The 21,197-nt window shown below is 43.8% G+C and overlaps 1 protein-coding gene and 1 long non-coding RNA gene across 2 annotated transcripts in view; one reads left to right on the top strand and one right to left on the bottom strand.

Annotated features, from left to right (window-relative positions):
• The window catches only part of mgat4b (alpha-1,3-mannosyl-glycoprotein 4-beta-N-acetylglucosaminyltransferase B), a 71,071-nt gene that overhangs the window by 18,652 nt on the left and 31,222 nt on the right, over positions 1 to 21,197 (top strand). Inside the window, exons 2-4 of the mRNA XM_023842975.2 lie at positions 18,676 to 18,855; positions 19,480 to 19,623; positions 20,364 to 20,497. Of these exons, the coding sequence (XP_023698743.1) occupies positions 18,676 to 18,855; positions 19,480 to 19,623; positions 20,364 to 20,497 (458 nt within the window). The remainder of the gene's footprint in view (positions 1 to 18,675; positions 18,856 to 19,479; positions 19,624 to 20,363; positions 20,498 to 21,197) is intronic.
• LOC111859869 (uncharacterized) lies at positions 1,314 to 7,938 on the bottom strand. Its single transcript, XR_002841919.2, has 3 exons — positions 7,843 to 7,938; positions 7,416 to 7,470; positions 1,314 to 2,871 (listed from the first exon to the last, which is right to left on the bottom strand). It is a non-coding gene; the product is annotated as an uncharacterized lncRNA (long non-coding RNA).

Consider the following 21,197-nt stretch of genomic DNA (forward strand, 5'->3'; position numbering starts at 1 on the left):
CTCGCATCTTGCTGAATGGCTAAACAAACTCTGCTTCAATTCCGAAACCTCTCCTTTGGGGCACCCGAATCATTATATGTATCCATTAAATTTCTCCATCAGTTTTATTAATTAATTGACTTGATTTGTTAAATAATTCAATGAGGTATTGATTAGCCAAACAAGGTGGGGTAGAGGTCGAGTCCAAAAATACACGGGCGTTTTGCACGGTTGCTGTAAATCCTGTGCAGTTTGCTAAGCATAATATTGTAGTTTTACACTAACATGAAGATCATTCCTTAATCATGTGACTGCCTAAGACTTATGCATAGTACTGTATCTAGGATGCTCTAAAGACACATAAAATAGTTCTGCAACTGTCGCTCTATCCCTAGAAGTAAAATTACTCAAGCTTAGAATGAAACTAAAATATAGAAAAATATCCCACTCTGAAAATGAACTAAAACTAAACTTGATTAAAATTGTAAATAATATAAAAATAAAAACTATGTAAAAAATATTGTGACCAAATAGTATATGGAAGTTACCTGGCCCTGAAAAGGCTCGTGTCCTGATCCCTAGCTGGTTTGATTTGGCCTCGTCTCTTACTTAAACAAGGAGCCAACGGTGTGTTAGCTGTTACAGTAAATACACTGCATTACTGACCTCTTGTATGGATGGTTAACCTATAGAGCTATTACAGTTTGGGGTCAAGGCACAGGGAAAATGTCGAGCGAGCAGCTTTCCAGTGAGGAAATCAGCGTGACTTCCTGTCTCACAGGAAATGCAGTTTCCTCTTTAAGGCATGAGATCAGTACGCAGGCAGCGTGACCCCAGGAAAACGGGAAGGGCTGGGCGCAGGATCCCCTGCTCATCTGCTGACACATGACAGTAATGACTGGAAATCTGTCTCCCAAACATGATTCCTTAGTGTTTCCTCAAACTAAAGTCTCAAAATGAAGATATTGTATATTTCTATAAGTATTCTCATATGATTATTCATTTTATTTTGTAATCTTTAATTGGGCAAAGAAGATATTTAAAAAATAATATACAGACAACAAGAAATTGCTCATCAAATTGAAAGTAATTAGTTTGTCCGCTGTAATCTGATCTGCAGTGCATTCATGTCGTAATCTTTGTTTAATCGTGGCTAATCCTGTAGGAGCTGCTGGGTGCTGTTGCCCTCTCATAAGATGAAGCTGTGGATGAAGATAAAACACATACTGGAGCCACGGTTACTGTCGTTAAAGAAAACTAAAACTATTAAACAAAAAAATAACATTTTTGTAAACTGATTTAAAAAAAAAAAAACACACACACACCTAAATGAAAACTTTAAATATTGCTTCCAAAACAAACTGAAATAAAATAAAAACAAACATTAAATACTTTCTGTTACTGTTATTCTAAATACTATTACCATGAATAATGCCTGGAACATGTTGCACATTTTGATGTATTCATGTAGAATTCTCTGAAGAACATAGATATAAATAGCTCCACAACTCTGAGTAAATCCCTAGGGACAAATAACTACAAAAACTACTGAAAATAAAATATATATAAACTAAATGGACTAAAACTAAACTGGATTTCAAATGAAAATTAGAAGTAATATAAAAATAAAATCAATTAAAAAAATGAAAACTACAATAATACTTGCTGCAGTTCACTTAAGGGCAAAGAGGTAAGCAAAATGACAGGCATCCCCATGTAGCTGGTGAGCACTGATACACTCAGGAACAGATGCACACTGAGAATCGCATATCAGCTCAAATGGACACGTGCACAATGGCGGATATGTCCTCAGCTTTACTGTTTGTGACTCTCGGAATACTGCAGAAATTAATGCACATTGTCCATGTGCAAGGTGACTTACTGGTATCGTGATGAATAAAGTTAATTCGAATAGTTTCAATAGCAGCTATCATCTCGGTACGGCCTCTAATGATTTCAGCGGCACATATTATCTCAACACAGATGGGTGCAAGTCTCATGGTTGCACATTGCTTATTACTTCAGACGCCGATCTGCGGCCAAAAGCTGAGAGGGAGGCTGCTAACAGAGTGGCTGCCAGTAGCTGCCCCTAATCCTCTCGCTCACTGCTGACCAGATCCAGTGTCAAAGGCTTCTTGCGGCGCCAAAGGCCAAGTGTCCTCCCCATCTTCCGCTCCCGTCGGGGGTTGGCAGTGCGAAGGAGGGATCGCCGCACTGTTTCCGTGGCGGCAGAGACGGGCGTCACTGTGTCACGGTGCTGAAGGTGCTGGCTGTATGGTGTGACAGTGGTGGCCGATCAGGTGTGCTCCCATTCGCCTGCTCGTATATATCAGGCTAAAATAAATGAAATGCCTGGAGCAGTGTCTGAGCCATGAGTTGTTCCCTTTCTATTCCGTCTTTCCACTTCTCTTTCTGTCTTCTCATTTCCCATTACCTCAAACTCTTCCTCTATTCCTCTCCCTGATTGGCTTCAGAATTAATTTCATTGTACTTTAATAATCTGGGAAATTTGTCACAGTAAATGTGTCGGTGAGAAGCGCCCGTTGTGAAAAACCACAAACATAATCATGCTAATAATGATACAAAAGCGGCTATTTATACCAATACCGCAATCAGCCATCACTTCAAAAGGAACGTGATCCTCCTACTACCTCTGCCCTTCTGGCATCCTTCACCGCTAAAATTTTCCCTGCAAAGTTGTGTTTGTGCACTGAAAGTGGGGTGACTGTCAGCTGTTCTGTTTCCAGTGAGTGACAAAGATTCGTTAAAATGCAGGGAAAATCTCTATGCTATAAATAGGCAATACTCTCTATGAACATGACAGTAAAATAAAAATGTCTTAATTTTATTTCGTCTAAGATGTGATAACATAAATGGAATGTGGAGAAGATTCTGGATAGAGAAAGAGAGAGGGAGAGAGAGAGAAGGACAGATGAATATATTCATTGAGCCTGAGTGAAAATGTGATGACCCTGCCCATCCGTTTTGGGAAACCAACCCTGTTCCTCATTGACTCAACTAAAAATGGCTCAATTTGCTTTTGACAATTAATCCCTAGCCACAAACAAAAGAATGTTCTCAGCATTTCACTGCAATATCAGCACCATGTCAAAGGATTACTGCTAGGCCGCTGGCATTCTGTATTTATGCTTTAATTAAAAATTTTAGGCCATCCGGTCTGTCCATACAAATATACCAGAAATTAGTTGGATGAGTAATTACGAGCTACAGGAGGTGCTGGTTTTTTGTTCTTTTTTTTTTGTAAAGCTCAGTATGATGCCTCTTAATATAGTGTAGCTCTGTAGTCAGACTGTGGTCTGAAGGTTTTTTTATGTTAATGTCTGCCATCTTTATAATGTAATCTGTCTGCTATGAAAACATGTTACAAAATATTTGCTTACACTTTACCTTAACTGCACCTTCATAATGCCTTTATAATGCATTCATAGAACATTCAGTGCACCTTCACAATGCATTCATACAACATTCATAAGAAACATGTAATTATACCTTAACATCTTAACATACCTTAACAGCTTTAATGTACATTAACAACAAACATTATAAATCAATATTGTTTATTATTAATTCATATTAAAGCTGTTTGACATCCTGCTAATTATGAATGCATTATGAAGGTGCACTGAATGTTCTATGAATGCAAAATTAATGCATTGTGAATTTGCAGTTAATGTAAAGTGTCACCAAATATTTTTGTATGTTTGAGATGAAGTCATTGCACTTTCGTACTTTGCTTTTGATATTTTTCATGCATATGCATTGCATTTATTTATTTATAGGACACTTTTACCCAAAGTGACGTGCAGTTAAGCAAGCAGGGTCAGACAGCCCTGGAGCAGTCGGCGTTTCTCTGGTGACATCACTCTGCCAGCCAGGGGATCTACTTATATGTCTGACAGAGAGATTCCACACAAAATATTCATTCACTAGCTGCCTGGTCTTTCCACATCAGTTTGTGTCACACTTAAAAAAGATTTTAAAATATGACTCCTGGTGCTAGCCAATAACTCTTATTTAATTGCTTTTAGCCATGAAAATTAGTGCTGAAATTGGTTAGTATTTAATGTGAGTTGGCAGAGAGCACAGCTTGTTTTCCTCGATCAGTGGGCTTGGTCTTGGTTATGACATTTCTCCGACTATCTGCTGAATGACCTCCTGCTGGAATAAATGCTTTATGTCGGAGTCATATCAGCTCGCTTCCTTTGTTAGTAGTGGGAGGCCTGTACTGCCCTACTGGGAGATGTTATCCTGCCTGAGTAATGAGGCAGAAAAAAAGGGTCTGTTTTTTGCACAAATGTCAAATTAAAGATTCCAGGTGCTCTAGACTAGGGGTTCCCAATCCCCAGTTTGCGGAACCGATCTATGGCCACCGGGCCGCAGAACACTAGCGGGTTTGTGGAGAAGTTCATATCTGCTGTTTATCCAGCAGCACCCTGACCGTTTTACCGATCAGTGAAATCTTGGTATGACGTAAATCAGTCTATGAGCATCAAATGTGTGGGGAGCCCAGTTGTAGAAGACATTGGTATTGGAAATGAGTCTAAGGCAGCAGAAACTGTAAGAGCTGCTGTAAGGTTAAGGGATGAGGAAGAGAACTTTACTGGAGCCTCGTGAAAGATGAGAAGCTGCATAGACCAATGGTTCAGTGCTTATGCCTTGACCATAACACGCCATGAATGCTCTAACTCTTTGTTGATAAATGCTATAGTCAGGGGCTATGGAGGGGCATGGATACCCTGGCAGATTCAGGGGGCCAGCACTTAAAATTATACGGAAAATTGGGTAGGGGGGGCCCAAGGTGACATTTTGTCAAGGGGCCCAGAATTTCTAGATATAACCCTGGCTTTAGCTGTGTATCATGTTTTAGGAGGAGAGAGGAAAAGAGATTTTTTAATGATGTTAAGGAAACTTCAACTATTATACTTTTTTTATGAAAGACTTTCCCACGAGGAATACAGGACTAAGAAATCCTCTTTGTCATAACAAGTGCTTTTGTATGTATTTATAAAAGGAGTGATTCACTAAGTAACAAGTTAAATTTAATACCCCGGCTGATGAAACAGATGCTTTCTCAGAATGTTGATAAAAGCGGTTATGTGAAGACTGTCATATCTGCGTCAAGCCTGGTTTGGCCACAATCCGCTTGACTGTTAGCTCACCTTTGGCATTTGAGCTCATTTCTGGCTGGGTTTTCATGCCTTGTCTGCAGCCTCCTCTTTGTGAGGTATTGTGTGACTATACCATACTGAGTATTTGTTTCTCTGATGACCCTCTTCTTTGTCTTTTGTTGTGGGTCTTGGTTTTGCTGCTCTTCTCATGTTGCCCTTTGCTGCTTTTCAGTCTACTGTCTACATTTTAGACTATGGATGTCAGGCGATGTTTTGGATTTAGTTTTTCTGCAGCCCTATGACATTGCCTGTGTTTTGGATTATGGATTTTGTATGTGATTTTGAAAATTAACCATCTGCAACTGGATCTTCTTGTATCATTACGTTATGCTATACCTTGCTATCTGTGGAACTAGTGGAACCTGAGGCAGGAAGAGGCATTTGGTGAGCTAGGTCAAATTTTGCAAACTTTGCCAGGTCACTTGGTGCCGACACTTTTGCACAGTGTGGCCACCCCACTGGATTCTGGAGCAATGGTCGCCTGCAGCTTCAAGCCCGTCACAGTTTTTATCGTAATGCAGTGTAATGCAGTGTAATGCAATGCAATGCAGTGTTTTATGTACGTCATTCAGCATCTCAAGATGCTCATGTTAGAGGCAAGATCCATTTTGCTATTTTTATTGGTGGCGAAAGCTCTACAGTGGACAATAGTGTTGAATAGAACTACGCCGAATTCTGAGCCACTAGTTTATATACCATCTAAGGAAGTGTTTGATCATCCCGCTAATGGCTGGGATCCAGGAACACTATTGTGTGAAGTATGACAGAGGAATTACTTGCAAGCACAGTGCACAGATCTTTTTTTTTTATTCTGGCAGCCGTAAGTGCATGAGCTTTAATCTGTTCTCTCCCTATGCCTCCAGTTGCTTTATCACCTAGTCCTGAACCTATGCTCGAACAGCCAGACTCAACTCTGTTATGTGTGGTGGAGGTAGATACTTCGGAGGTTGCTGTGGGAGCCGTTCCTGCTCATTAGCATGCTACACTCTATATGCTACTTTCCCATGCGCTTTACTACTACCAGCTCTCTCCAGTAGAACAGAAGGAATTACAACGCTGTGAACGGGGAACTGCTGGCCATCAAGTTGGCTCTCGAGGAGCCGTGACATTGGCTGGAAGGGGTATCTGAAGCGACGAGGGTGAATCTTAGGAAAACTGGGCGAATCCCTTTCTGTGCCAGTTTTAAATATGTCTGGGCGAAAGGTAACAGTCAATGAAACACCGAAGTAGATACTCTCTCCAGGCAGTTCGAACCACTTTATGATCTTCTGGGTTTCTTTGTTCATTCACTGTTGAGCTCTTGCCACCATTGGGGGTCACTTACAATGCCGAGTGAACTGGGGAGAAATTGTGGCTTCCTTCCTATGACCTTCTGCACCCTTCGATCATCGAGGATTTCTATCACTCCATTCCAAACAGTTCCGCTCCATGGCTCCATGGGCATCTGGCTGGTAGGCAGTCTAAGTCTTTTAGAGCCACCTGTGAAGGGGTCTCTGATCAGTCAGGCTTGTCAGGCCTCGCTCTAGTTCACCAGACTATTAGAACACATGTGGCTTTTGAGCTCATGACTGGTTGGCTATGTTAGGATCCTTGTTTGTAATTACCTCTTTGCAGGGTGTTATGTGGCTACACCATAGTGATCGTTCATTCTCCTGATGACCTTGTTCAAACTTGGCCTCAGCAGAACAGTCACATGTCTGTGGGCCCTTAACCCTCAGCTCTGCAGGCACTGTTGCTAACTGCTCTTTGCTTTGATTCCCCAAGCTCACGCTCTATCTGTGTGTGTCATGGAGAGCAAAATAGGGTAGCTGAAAATAGAATTTCCCCATGGGGATTGATAAAGTATCATCATTTAGTTTTGGCTCTATTCCCCCTGTTGGTATGGTTCTTTTCAGTCTCCTGTCTGTTTTGGACGACAGATTTTGTATTACAGCTTGTGTATTCTCTGTGTCGCCGTCCCTGTGACATGCCACCTGTGTTTTGGATTATGGTTTGGGATTAATGTTTGAGAATGAACCTTCTGCAACTGGGTCCCTCCCGCATTGCGCTGCCCAGATCATTTTACTAGGCTTCACACTTATAATGTCAGAAACAGCCTGGTGTTAAAATGTTTGGGGGGGAATTTATGTTAAATTATTCATTTAATTTGCTGTTTTTTGGTTATTAGGGACATAACACATGCTGTTGTAAATTAATATTTTTATTTACAAAAAATAAGAATAGTAAAATGTAAATAAATATACTTACATAATAAGTATAGAATGGATGACAACATCATTTCTGAGTGTAGAATTTTTATATGCTGAAAAGAAATTTGTTATGACATAGCCTTCAGTTAGGACGTAATACTTCCTCAGTGCTACAAGTTCATCACTAGGAAATGCAGAAAATGTGCAATTATTTTAATGGAAAGACAAACATGCTAAGGTAAAGCTAAAATGTTTGATAAATGGCTAGAGAGCCTAAGGAAGTGGATAGAAACCAATATGAAGGTGTTATGGCTGGTAGAGCTAGAGTTAATGAAGCAGAATCTCGCACAGCTGTACTGGAGAATTCTAAATAGAGAATTAAGGCTGGGATGTCTAAGGAGAAGTTCAGGTTAATCACTCAAGCAAACCAGTACATGTCTGCACTTTGTGCAATATGGAGATTTGATAGTCCACCGCGTACTTACCTCTTGTATTTTCTTATAGTATTTGCTGTAGGGTAGAGGGAAGGATGCTGGTCCCCTTTATCCCAGATCCATACAGTGGTTCCCACAGATCATGCTCTGGAGTTTGTTAGAAACCTAATCAGCTCTTAGGGGCACTTCACAATGCTGAGTATGAGGGCAAAATAGCGAAACAACCAATGAGCCTTATTAATGACAAAGACATGCAGGGACATTACTTGCCTATTTGTCGTTGCACCAAGTTAAGAATTAATAATGACCTGCATGCAAGACATGGTTCCTTCCTTGAACTTTGGCACACTTTACATTCAACTGGTCTTGCTATTACAGAGCCAAACTTGCGGAACACTAAAGAGAAGAACACAAAAAACATGTTTAATTAACTTCACATAAAATAGCTATGTAATGAAAAAAATAAAAAACTTCTCTGAAGACCAGTCAGAAATAAACTGGATAACCAAAACGTTCCCTCACGGCCGACCTGAATGTGCCAGGGGGGATAATAAGCTATCACAGGCTTATTATCCATCTTGAGCTAATGAAACTATCCTAGCTTTTACCGCAGGTGTGATCACCCGATTATAATTGGACCAAAAAAAGTCATGTGACACACACAGTTGTAAGACAACAAAAGGTATGATGTATAATATTTATGAAATGCACAGCTTGTGAAATGAAAAATTAGTTTTGTAATATGAATAACATAATGAGAGGTCAATAGTGGCAGCAGTGGCAGTGGGGGGGGGGGGGGGGGGGTGCCACGGCTCTGTCTTCTGGAACTGCGATGCAAGATCAGGAACATTTGTATTGCAGCTTTGGTCTTGATTTCAGAGCCCTTTCACCTTTAACCCAAACCTATGTTAAGAGTGCAAATAGACAGGTCACTCTAAGATATTGTAAGTGGCAGTCAATGAAGAATACATCATAGTGGCATAATATACAAATATCTCTCAGTGGAACATAACTATCTACCACCTTTCAGTAAATGCTTCTCCAGTTGTAGCCTGAACTCATCCCAGGACAAGAAGTAAGGTGCACCCTGGATGGATCACCAAGGTTGCTTCAGAATAGTAATTTCCCATGAACTTTGGCTGTTATTCTAGAATTTCTTCAAATATGCAAATTGCAGCTTCAGCACTAAGGATAGATTCAGAGCCCTGCATACGGCAGTTTATTGTATAACTCACAGAGCCACTGTATCAAGGAGTACCTGGCAAAGGAGAGACATGCCTCTACGTCTGAGAATGAATTAATGCTTCTGGAATGTAATTCTGATAGGAGGGAATGGGCAGGATGATGTAATGTGGTATTCGACTGGCTGCCTGGCGCATACATTCCCTGGAAACCAGAGGGCCTGCTTCAGAGTCGCATTCTGCCAGGATCAGGGATAGCAGGATCCGATTTCAGAGGCCGGATGAATCGTGCTTTGCATGACACACTGTCCGTGTCCTGCATGCGTGGGAGTGTAAGGGCACATGTGCAGTTTGTGCAGAACTGGGTGCCCCTTGCCGTGCTTATTTGCATATGTGTTTCTGCTAATGGGTGTTAGTGTGCAGATCTATGGGTGGGTCTTTGTGTTGTGGGTGGGTGGGTGTCTATTTGTGTTGTGGGTGGGTGGGTGTCTATTTGTGTTGTGGGTGGGTGTCTATTTGTGTTTTGGATGGGTGGGTGTGTATTGTGTGGTTAAGAGTCCTAGTGTCTGTCTCCTGAAATGTGCAGGTAGTGCTGTGCGGGTCTTAGATAGTTAAAGAAAATGTTTCACACTATTAATTTGTGTAGTATGGGTGTATTTGCTCAGCAAAAATTTAATTTGGATTATATATATAATATATAACCCAGAATATATAACTGTATTTATATATGTACAGTTTAGAATGTGTACAAATGAACAGCAACCCAATTTAAATGATTTTTTTGCCTGTTCTCCATTAAGTTGCTGATGTCTCATATATCATTGGTATATTGGACGGTTGCTGCAAATGCCGGGGTAACTTTAGGAGAGGTTTTGAAATGGCTAAGCTAACACATTTTGACAGAGATAATATCCTAATTTTACACCAACATGAAAATTATTTAAACATAATTCTCTTTGGCAGCCTAAGACTTTTTGCACAGTATGTGTGTATATTTACGTGCGTGTGGACATTCACATGCATGTCACAGCATAGGAATCTGTGCCTCCTTATTGCTGCACGTGTTCCCTGTGTTGGGCTCTGCCTGTGCCTCCTTATTGCTGCACGTGTTCCCTGTGTTGGGCTCTGCCTGTGCCTCCTTATTGCTGCACGTGTTCCCTGTGTTGGGCTCTGCCTGTGCCTCCTTATTGCTGCACGTGTTCCCTGTGTTGGGCTCTGCCTGTGCCTCCTTATTGCTGCACGTGTTCCCTGTGTTGGGCTCTGCCTGTGCCTCCTTATTGCTGCACGTGTTCCCTGTGTTGGGCTCTGCCTGTGCCTCCTTATTGCTGCACGTGTTCCCTGTGTTGGGCTCTGCCTGTGCCTCCTTATTGCTGCACGTGTTCCCTGTGTTGGGCTCTGCCTGTGCCTCCTTATTGCTGCACGTGTTCCCTGTGTTGGGCTCTGCCTGTGCCTCCTTATTGCTGCACGTGTTCCCTGTGTTGGGCTCTGCCTGTGCCTCCTTATTGCTGCACGTGTTCCCTGTGTTGGGCTCTGCCTGTGCCTCCTTATTGCTGCACGTGTTCCCTGTGTTGGGCTCTGCCTGTGCCTCCTTATTGCTGCACGTGTTCCCTGTGTTGGGCTCTGCCTGTGCCTCCTTATTGCTGCACGTGTTCCCTGTGTTGGGCTCTGCCTGTGCCTCCTTATTGCTGCACGTGTTCCCTGTGTTGGGCTCTGCCTGTGCCTCCTTATTGCTGCACGTGTTCCCTGTGTTGGGCTCTGCCTGTGCCTCCTTATTGCTGCACGTGTTCCCTGTGTTGGGCTCTGCCTGTGCCTCCTTATTGCTGCACGTGTTCCCTGTGTTGGGCTCTGCCTGTGCCTCCTTATTGCTGCACGTGTTCCCTGTGTTGGGCTCTGCCTGTGCCTCTGAAGCACCTCCATAGGGTCCACCACAGTACTGTTCACTCGCTGAAGGGGAAATACTTTATTTGCTTGATGCAGAGACATAAACCGGTTTTTGGCACACAGTGTTATTTTCTGGCCCAGCATAAAGTTTTACACTGTTTACAGTGTAATGTAAATAGCATTAGTGTATCTCAGCCGGCCTGAGAGCCTGCACCGACCAGTAGCAGCACCAGACTATTTTCAGAGGAAAGGCATAGTAAAGGCTGGGGGGTGGGGGTGGGGGTGGCTAGGAAGAGTAAAATGTGGGGGTCACCTAAAGTGGAAAAATAAGCCTGTCGCTGACCTCTTCCTGCTCAGTGCAAAAAATAAACAAACACCATGTTTTCTAGAATTGCACATTAATTATGGATATAATGTGTGCGTTTTCACACAATAGTGGGAACTGCATTTGGGAAAACTGACTATACCGTTTGTCTCGACTCACTGCTATGGGGAGACAGGCAGTCTTCCATCAAACAGGAGAGACACTGGGGGTCAGGCAGGAGAACTAGAAGAAGTGTTCAACTCTGTGCTGATGAAGGTAGTTAATCAGTGTGCTTATGGTTGCCCCCAGCCAACTGTAGCAATCTTGCTGGAGGCAGGCTGCATATCTGTGGTTTTCTTGACTGGGCTAGTTGTGTCAGAACCGTGTTTTGGGTTGGGGGGGCACACCCAAAGGCAGCTCCATTTTGGTTGTGAAGCATGCCACTGTTTAAACAAAACTGTCGGTCCAGGATTTTGAGGAGAAAGAGCTGTCTGTTGAAGCTGGAGATTTTAGATGTTCCTCTTCCCGCTTGCCCGTGTTTTACTTTCCAGTAGTTTCTGTTAAACGGTAGGTGTTGTAGGTGGGAGCTTGTTTGCGGTGAAATGGCTGGCTGATGTTTTTCCAAAGACCTGTTCAGAATTATGTCTCACCACAGTGCCTCCTTCTTCTGGCTGCTGGAGAACGCCTTAGCGATGCTTCCCAGGGTACTGGGCCGTGTCTTCGGGTCTGGGAAGCAGTTGAATCTGGTGGATTTACAAGTATATATTTTCCTGTGGTGCATCGTTATGTGATTCAGTGGTAGACAGGCTAAATGTACAAAGGAAGATTGTAAATGTAGTTGGATCCATATCATTCCGTCTGCCAGAATTGTAGCCTTTCTGTTTATTTTCATGAGTTAAAAAAAAAAACGCTTGGTAGATCTGTGTTCTACCAAGGTGAGAACACAAAGTTCATATTTGTGATGTATTTTTTTAGGCTTAATCTGAAGTAAATAATAGCTTTATTAAAAATAGCTTTGCTACTTTTTGAAGCTTTCGAGACAAAAACAGCTTTTTTCTGTGCAGTACCCCTGAGAGCCAGTCGGTTTCATTTATTAACAGGGTGCTAGTTTGAATCCTGGGGGGCGACCTGCTGTAGTATTTACACTAAATAAGCAGCTATACAACCTGAATGTAGCGTTGACTGTAAGAGTTGGCTAAGTATACCAGTTGTGTCCTTATGTGCAGGGGTGCAGGAAGTTGGGGGGGTGGGTGGCGTTTCCACCTCGATATTTAATTTGGCTTCCTTCATCCCCCCCAATAAACAGACCTTTGTATTTACATTATTAAGTTGTGCCCCCAGTCCCCAATGTCAAACTCTCTGCTATGCTGTTGCTAATTTGGACAGTTTAGATTATGTGTTCTGTGACATTTGCGTTCTGTTTTTTCTGGAAAACTTTGTTGTACAGAAGAAGTTTGTGGTATTGCTTTTAGGAAACTACTTTTTTGCTTCTATTGCATCATATCAGTAGTTTAGCGTTAAGCCATGTACAGTATTTATAAAACGCATAGCTTATTCTCTTTCATAAACATTTAATGTGTAAATTTGGAAACTCATTCTACTTCACATTTGCCTTGACCATTCACAGGCACTGATTTTACCCAGCAGCCTGGAAAAACTGCTTTCTGTTGTTCCTCTTTTCTGGTGGCCGCTTCCAGGACATTTCCACGTCCGAGTGAACGGGTCAGGATCTGGGCCCTGTGGAGGGGCTTTAACTGGGCTCCAACCCGAAACCAACTCCAGCTGTGCTCCTACACTGGAAACCATAGCACAGTGATCTCAGCGCCTAAACGTGCAGTCAGAAGGGTCTGCACCTGCTCCACACAGTTTTTCATTGCTGGGTTTGGTTCAAACCTAGTTCAAAATGTAGTAATTGGTTAAGCTAATGTGTTAATGATGCTATAGCCAAATAAAAAGGCCTTACGGGAACATCCACATAGCCTAGGATGAATGCTGATACTCAGGTCAGGTGCTACACTGTAGCATATTCAGTTGGCTAGAGGTCAGGATAGTAGATGCATGAAATCCAGACTAGATTGACAAAAGGCTGCTACTTAGCACCCATTGGCTGCCGCAGCAGACTGAAAAGCATTTCCACTGTAGGATTTGAACCACATTTTTGGTTCTCATTTAAAATTCAATGGAACTCTATACTAGGATGTAATTCTATAGTCAGGCATACATGAGTTACCTCAAATCCCTTCAACTGAAAGCCAGTCAAATGTCATCTAGACACAGGAATAGACTGTTAGCTTATGGAATGTTTATTTCCTCTTCTCATATGACATTTAATTTTTACAATTCAGACGCAGGTGATTTTATGTGCCCCCTCCCAGCCCACTCAGTGGGTAAATCCCTGTGACCGTCTACTGTTTTCACCTGCATATCAGAGGCAACATTGACTGCAATAGGTCCAGCCTCTTCGTCTTGTTTGTCTGACCGACACTCATCCTATACCTCATAACCAGAGAGCATGCAGCCATCATTGTCCTGGTCTCATAGAATCATTTTATACTTTTCTTCCATTTAGTTTGAGATTTTGATTTTTGTTCCCCTTCCTGGTAAACGTATCTAAATATGCTGCTTATTCTAAAGATGCTCTTTACTCAGTTGTTTGATTGATTGCTCTCAGGCACAATGCCAAACTCCACCACCGCCTCCTCCATCTGCCGCATACTCTCGAGTAAGAGAGCCCCATCTGTGCGAGGAAGAGGGCTAACCAATGCTCCAAGCCACACCCAGACATCCACAAAATAACCTATCAAATGGATGAGAGGGAGTTCGGGACAAAAAAGCCTCCTAATCCATCTCGGCTCTTCCTGAAATTTTCCACGAACATTTAATGCGTAAATCGAAAAGCAGATTTTGCTTCCCTTTCGCCTCCGAACACAGGTGAGCATGCAAGGCTTCTCAGGAACTGCGTGGTTTCCCATATTATCCGGGCATAGAGGTATCTCTCCAATACCACTTTTGTCTTCCAATCACACAGAGGAAGCTGCTTCCTGAATCGATGTGAATTGCATTAACGCACTCCACTTCCCGTTAAGGCTGTCACTGTGCAAGAATCTGCAGCACTCTTCTGGGCATATTGCATTACGGATGAATCATGCCTCTGCGTTCGGCCACCAGACTTCTAGGCCCCTGAATTCACAGGCTGATAGGCCGCTATAGTCAGTACAGTCTGATTACTGTATTCTGCACCGTCTAATAAGCATCTAAAGCAGGCACAATCTAACAGGGAATATATCTGAGTCTGATTAAGCATCGCAGTCTAATTGGCTGTATTGGTCAACATGGGTTAATGGGCTACAATAGCCAGCATTCTAGTTATTTATTAAGCTAATTGTTTACAAGATAACGGGATTCTTAACACAATCGCAAGCTGACAGTTATGTGTAACATGTAGCATTGTACCTGCCATATTTTAGTCCCTAACCCAGTTATGCTTTACCCTACAACGGAGATAAAAGGTGACAGAAGAGCAGCCGTACTCTTGTAAGACCCATCACTATGGTCCCCGAAGATAAGCCCTTTACTAAAGGGAGACTGCACTGTGTGCATTGAGCTTCTTTCATTGGTAGCTTGTGTTCGTGTCCATGTCTGAGTCCATTCCTTATCACTACCTCCCCACTGTCCCCTCCGCACTGTGCTGTCTGGTCCATGTCAGCTGATTGCTGGGAGCTAATGGCCAAAGCGCGGTGGTCCAGGGCAAGATTTGCCTGCCGTTGAGTCCCCGGGTGATGACTACACAGAGATCATGACCGTATCCCTCCTCGCCAGACATTATTAGCCTATAGCGGTTTCATGCATTTTGTATAGGAGGGCAGTAGTGAGCACAGGTGTGCTTGGGTGATAGCAAGGCGCTAGGCTAGTGCGTAGCCCCCGCCGCCTTAAATGTGAACAGCAGGTCTCCAGTGTCTTAAAAAACAAACAAAAACACAAGCATCTTTAATTCAGGAGAACCACCATCATCTGAGGTTTCACTTTTCATTTCATCGATTACATACAGTACTGTGCAAAAATGTTAGGCAGTCAAAAGAAATGTTTAAAGCTATTTATCTGGGTAATAATTGTATATTTGCTGAACGAAAAATAAACTGAATTTAACATTAGAGCATATGCAAATTAAGAGTCACACAATAAAAACAAGAATTTCTTCTGTCCTCCCAAAAGTAATTGAACTATTTCTCTTTTTATTTATTTTTATATTTTATTTTATTTTTCAATTTGTTTTACTATCATTATTATTGTAAAGCACGTTGGTCAGTTTTAAATGTGCTTTATAAATAAAATTTACTTACTTAGTTACAAAAGTCACTGATATCTTGTTGGATGGCTGGACTGCATCAGTTCCCAAACCTCTCCTCAGGGGCACCTCTGCCATTCCATGTATATGTTAAATTTCACCATCAGTTCACTTAATTCATTAATTAAATTCATTTAAAAAGTCACTGAGGTGTCGATTAGCCAAACATGCTATGCTGAAGTCAAAAAATATGTTGATGTATTGGATGTTTGCTGCAAATACTGGGTGATTTTAGGGGAGGTTTTTAAATGGCTGAGCTAACACACTTTTACAGACAGAACATCATAGTTTTACACTAAAATGAAGATCATTTAAATATCATTTTCTTTGACTGCGTAAGACTTTTGCACAGCACCGTTTTAGAAATACAGGAGTGTATTCATTCAATTTGTTCCTTTAGTACTGCATAAGGCAGAATGATAGTGGGTAACCTAAGCCGGTTGTAGAGGAAGGGCAGTGCCGGACTGGAGGAGGAGGAGGAGGAGGAGAGGAACAGGAATGATTTTTCACAGCTGCTAATCTGCTCCAGTTGAAGATTACAGCCCTGCATCTTGTTCTCCCGGCTCCATCTTCCAGCCGTGACACCGCAAAGGGGTTGTGCGAGGCAGAAGAAGTCGGTAAAGACGAATTGTCCCGAAATCCAGATTTGCTGGGTGAGGGCTTCAGCCTGGCCTGAGAGAGGGAGCAGGCCGGAAGGGTGACATCATTGCTTTGGAACTCCACATGTCGGCCTCATGTGCGACAGCATTTTCTGTCAGATTAGAATCTTAGTAGCGTGGCCTTTGCTAACAGGGCCTGAGATGTGTGGCTGTTTTCAGTCACACCTATAGTCAGACATCTGTTTTCTCTCCAACTTTCAGTGCTACATCTGTTTCTCCTCAGTCATGTGTACTGAGAGCTGTGTTTCTTTTCAGTTAGACTTTAGTTAGACTCAGTTTTAGCAAGATGCTAGATCTGGGCACAGAACCATTTGGTCGGACCAGAGGTGAGAAGTTTATTTCTCCTTTGGTCAGGCTACTGTAGATTCTGTAGAATGTTGTATACAGTAGGAGATACCATAACGGATTCTGTAATGTTGTTTAGATGGGTGTTTCTCTTATGTGGCTGCAGTGCATGAGAGAATAATTCTTGGGAGCTCTTAGTTCCACAGACAGAGATAGCTGCTGGTTTTGTTAGTCTTACTGAGGCAGTTTTTGGAATGGTGCCCTTGTCCTCTGTTCCTTGTATTCAAAGTGAATCGATCAGTCAGGTTGGGTTGATGACCAGGAACATGTGGGTGTGACCTTACAGCATCGTCCCCATTCCTGTGGGCATCTTGGTTTTGAACACTCGTGTTGTTGTTGGAGCTACGGGGGGGTGCTAAATGACATGAGAGTGAAGCAGACAACAAACGGTTTTGTCAGAGGAGCAGCCTCGCGGTCATAGCCGTGAGCATGGTAAATCACTTTGGTAAATACCCCGCTTTAGGAAAGGGTCAGACCACGTAAAACTGTGACTCTGATTTGATTTCTGTCCCACAGCTGGTCACCACAGGCGGTCCCACACCTACTAGGCTTTTTGTCTTTTCTGTACAGCTTCGCCAGACTGTTCACTTTTATCTCCCCAACAGTAGGAGACAAAGTATAAAACCCACAGCGGAGCATTGATTTCCTCATTCTGTCGGCCGTTGAGGAATCAACCCTGAAGACCCCTGGAAGGCTGGGCTGCCCTCTAGTGTTTTCTGTGCTTTTATTCCCACTTTTTGTACTAATTTTCTGTGTCTAAGATATTTAATAAAGCATGATACCAAAGAGTGTCATGATGTATCAATTAATAAGCTCTTAGCTGATTGCTCTTGGGGGGCTGTGTGTGGCTCAGCGGGTTATGAGGCAGTGCTCATGATCAGAAGGTCATCGGTTCGAGTCTCAGGGTCGGCACCGTGATATCACCGCTGGGCCCCTGCGCGAGGCCCCTTATCTCCAGTTTTTCCGAGGACTATTTAACCTTGTTTCACCAAAAATGTGTCAGTCTGGATGAAAGCATCTGCTAATGAAATGTAAATGTCCTCTTGCGTGTGTGTGTGTATTTGCATTGACAGCAGTATGCACACGCTCAGTGTCATTGGGAAATGTGGCAGGGTCTGGCAACCTGAACATTACACACACAATGCTCTGGCACTTTTCACTCTGACCCTGCTGTGAAATACTGCTGGACAGGAACGCGCTCCGAAAGACAGCAACATTCTCCCCGCTTCATTTCATTCTGCTCGCCGTCTCCTTGGCCGCTTCTCACTTTTACTGACTGTCTCGATGCTGAAAAGACTGAGGCTCGTGCTGTAAAGATGAGCGAATCAGTGTGCATGTTAAAGCACCCCTGCCAGAAGAAAAATGCTGTTTATCATTCCTCTGGTCATGGGGTCCCTCAGTCTGACGGTAGGACATGCCCATGATTAGTCAGAAAGAAATTGCTCTTTAGGGATTCATGTGGAGAGTAAAATTACAGCAATGCCTCTGGCCCGAGTCCTTTCTGCTCTAGTGGCCTGTCGCATCCCAGCCCGTCATTTTACAGAAAGGAGGCTCTTGATCCCAGGAAGCTTTATCAGATTATCTCATGGGTACAGATTCCAAGACTTCTGCCCATGGAGTAGAGAGATAAAAGGGGATGTGCGATGAGATACCTGCTGCTGTTGTTTATTTTTTTCTTCTGGAAATCCAGCCGCTCTCAGTGTAGATATACCTTCTGCCATTGTCTGGAGATACCAGCAGCCTAGTTGTCTGGCCGCCCGTAGTATCGTTGTCAGGGCAACCATGCCAGATTCCCACGCATCGCTAGTGGAAATTTAAACTTGGGTGGTACAAGGTCACATGGTCACTCGGTGCTGCCATCAGCGTTGAGGACAGCACCATTATTCTCCCATAGTGTTGTTCTAGAGTGAGTTAGCAGGTGGTGGAGTGATTAAGGAATTTAACTGCAGGCACGGAGTCTCGGGGAACTGGAGTAGGAGGCGTTCTGCTGTTGTGATATTTTCAGCACACTTTAACTTGAACTTACTGAAGCAGATAATCAGCAGTTTGCATGCACAAAAGCATAAGATGTCAAGCTGTAATCGTAATCTAGCAATAGATTAAAAAAAAGCATCTTGCGGTGAATAATACACTTGGTTGTGACCCCATTCCATATTCTTTCTCCATCAGGTGATGTGGTGGACATTTATCAGAGAGAGTTTCTGGCCCTGAGGGAGCGGCTTCACTCGGCCGAGCAGGAGAACCTGAAACGCTCCAAAGAGCTCAACCTGGTCCTGGACGAGATCAAGAGGGCCATAGCGGAGAAGCAGGCACTGCGAGACATCAACCGCACCTGGAGCAGTTTGTCAGGTACGGCTGCTAGGGAAACCTACCCATACCTGAGGACCATAATAAACAAGCTGCTGTGATGTGATAACATCTCAGACGCTTCTGGAGCAGCGTGCTGGGTAGGTCCCAAAAACAACCCATCAGCCGGCTAAGCGACCGAGACTCAATGGAAGGCAGAGCTGACTGGTATTTTTAACTGCATTTAAGAGTTTATGTTCATGTTCGTTTTAGATGAGGGTTTGACGTTGAGTTTCTACCTTGTTCGGCTGTGGGGTTACATACGTGTTTATGCGCTTCACAGTAAAGTTGTCAGTAGGCATTTGGTAGGTATATTTCCCAAGCTGGATTTACTCAGCCTACACATATCGTCTACGATACCATTTTTCACAGACATGGATGTCAGTTCTACTGGTTGTGTGTTTATCCCAGTACAAGAAGAGCCAAAGGCATGCAAAAGACCCTCCATGCACTGTTTTAGACAATCATACATTTTACTGGAACAATTTAGGTTAACTAGCTTGCTCCAGGGCTCCTTTGAGAATTTAATCCTGCAAGCATGAGCACATCTGTAACTCCTGCAGTACCTGCTGCCCTGTACTTCTGGTTGTTCTTCTTTCGGATGTCTTCTGACCTCCCTGGCTCCAGATGAAACCAAGCTGAAGCTATGGAACGTGTCCAGCAGTAAGAATGTGCTGCAGCTGCCCAGCATCTTCCACCACCTGCCCCACCTGCTGGCCAAGGAGAGCAGCCTGCAGCCGGCTGTGCACGTGGGCCAGGGCCGAACCGGGGGTGAGCGCCTCCTCCTAGCCCCTCCCACTGACCACAGCCGATCGCCCAGTGGCTTATCAGCACCACCCAGCTCCAAGCATGGTAGCAGCTAGACCTCTCCTCATGTCAGTCCTCACCCCCTTCACAACATCCATATCTCATCTCCCTTGTTCATTTCCTTCTCTCGCATTCTCACCCCCATAAGCCACACAGCTATCTCCCTATCCACGCCACATCCTTGCTCGCCACCCTCACCCCCACCCCCTTCCTCGTTCATGTCTCCATACCACTCCTTCAGAAATGTCCCCCACACACCAGGGCCACTTCATTCGCTCTGCTCCCACAGTGTCTGCAGAGTAAGCCGTGGCCATAATGATGAGCATCGGCCTCCCTGCAAAGCTACAGGCCCTTACTGAACATTACTCTCTATCAGCAGTGGTTCAGCTCATGGCTGCCCATCCCAAATAGGAACACTATCTTAAAGTGTAAAATTCATGACAGGCGAATGCAAGTTTGTCTTAATGATGATAGTTGCTCTCTAGCAGGGGTGCCTAAAATCCTGGCCAAAAATACATTTTTATTAACCCTGCACTGTTACCGGAAACATCAATGAGGTAGCATCCTATGAGAATAATTGCTAAATAAATCAAGAACCAAGGCTGAAACCTGAAGGGTTTTATTCTGTAGCTTATCCCACTTTTGCATCATGTTTATAAAATAAAGTATATAAAATCGATGCTTCTTCGCATTTCTGTTCGTAGTGTCGATAGTAATGGGAATCCCCAGCGTGAAGAGGGAGGTTCACTCCTATTTGACCGACACGCTCAGCTCTCTGATGTCCGAGCTGAGCCCTGCGGAGAGGGAGGACTGTGTCATCGTGGTGTTCATCGCTGAGGTTGGTGCTCCCATCTCACTGGCTCTCCACTTTTAATTCTCACCCACCGCCGCTGAACATGCCAAACGTCGTGGTCATCTATCCTCCGTCGGCTGTGGCTGCCTTGCCTTCCGCGTCCGTTGTCAGCAGACACATGCATTTTTTTTGACCAGGTAAAGCACCACGGGGACAGAGGTACTGAACACTTGGTGTGTGGGCGTGTGAGGAGGCATGTGAGGACATTCTGGGGAGGCCACGAGGGCATATAAGTGCAATGCAAGCATTTGGTTACCCTGTATCCATCTGTAGCACCATGTGGAAGCCTTGGGCCCAGTAGTAATAACCTAATCTAACCCTAAAATTTGGCTGACCCAGCGTGAGGTGCGGATGTGCGGTCACATAGGTGATATGGATGAAATTTTGAAATGTTAAACAGTGTGTTTGGTATTGGTAATATTTGAGTATAATCCTCCTGTTTGTTTGTGTGTGTGTGTGTGTGTGTGTGTGTGTGTGTGTATAAACATGACCTTTGTGCCTGGCCAGCCTTCTGACCTTTGTGTGTGCGCGTGTGACTCCAGTCCATGTCACAGTTCCCATCTCGTGAGCAGCCCTGCAGGTGAGTTACAGTAGCGCTAGCCAGCGTGGAGCGTTAACGTCCGCAGGTAGAGGGCTGGACGGGCACCGAACCGTCTCCGGCTCCGGCTCGTAATCGGCACATGCT

Source organism: Paramormyrops kingsleyae, chromosome 10 (assembly GCF_048594095.1).
Source record: "Paramormyrops kingsleyae isolate MSU_618 chromosome 10, PKINGS_0.4, whole genome shotgun sequence".
NCBI classification, from domain to species: Eukaryota; Metazoa; Chordata; class Actinopteri; order Osteoglossiformes; family Mormyridae; genus Paramormyrops; species Paramormyrops kingsleyae.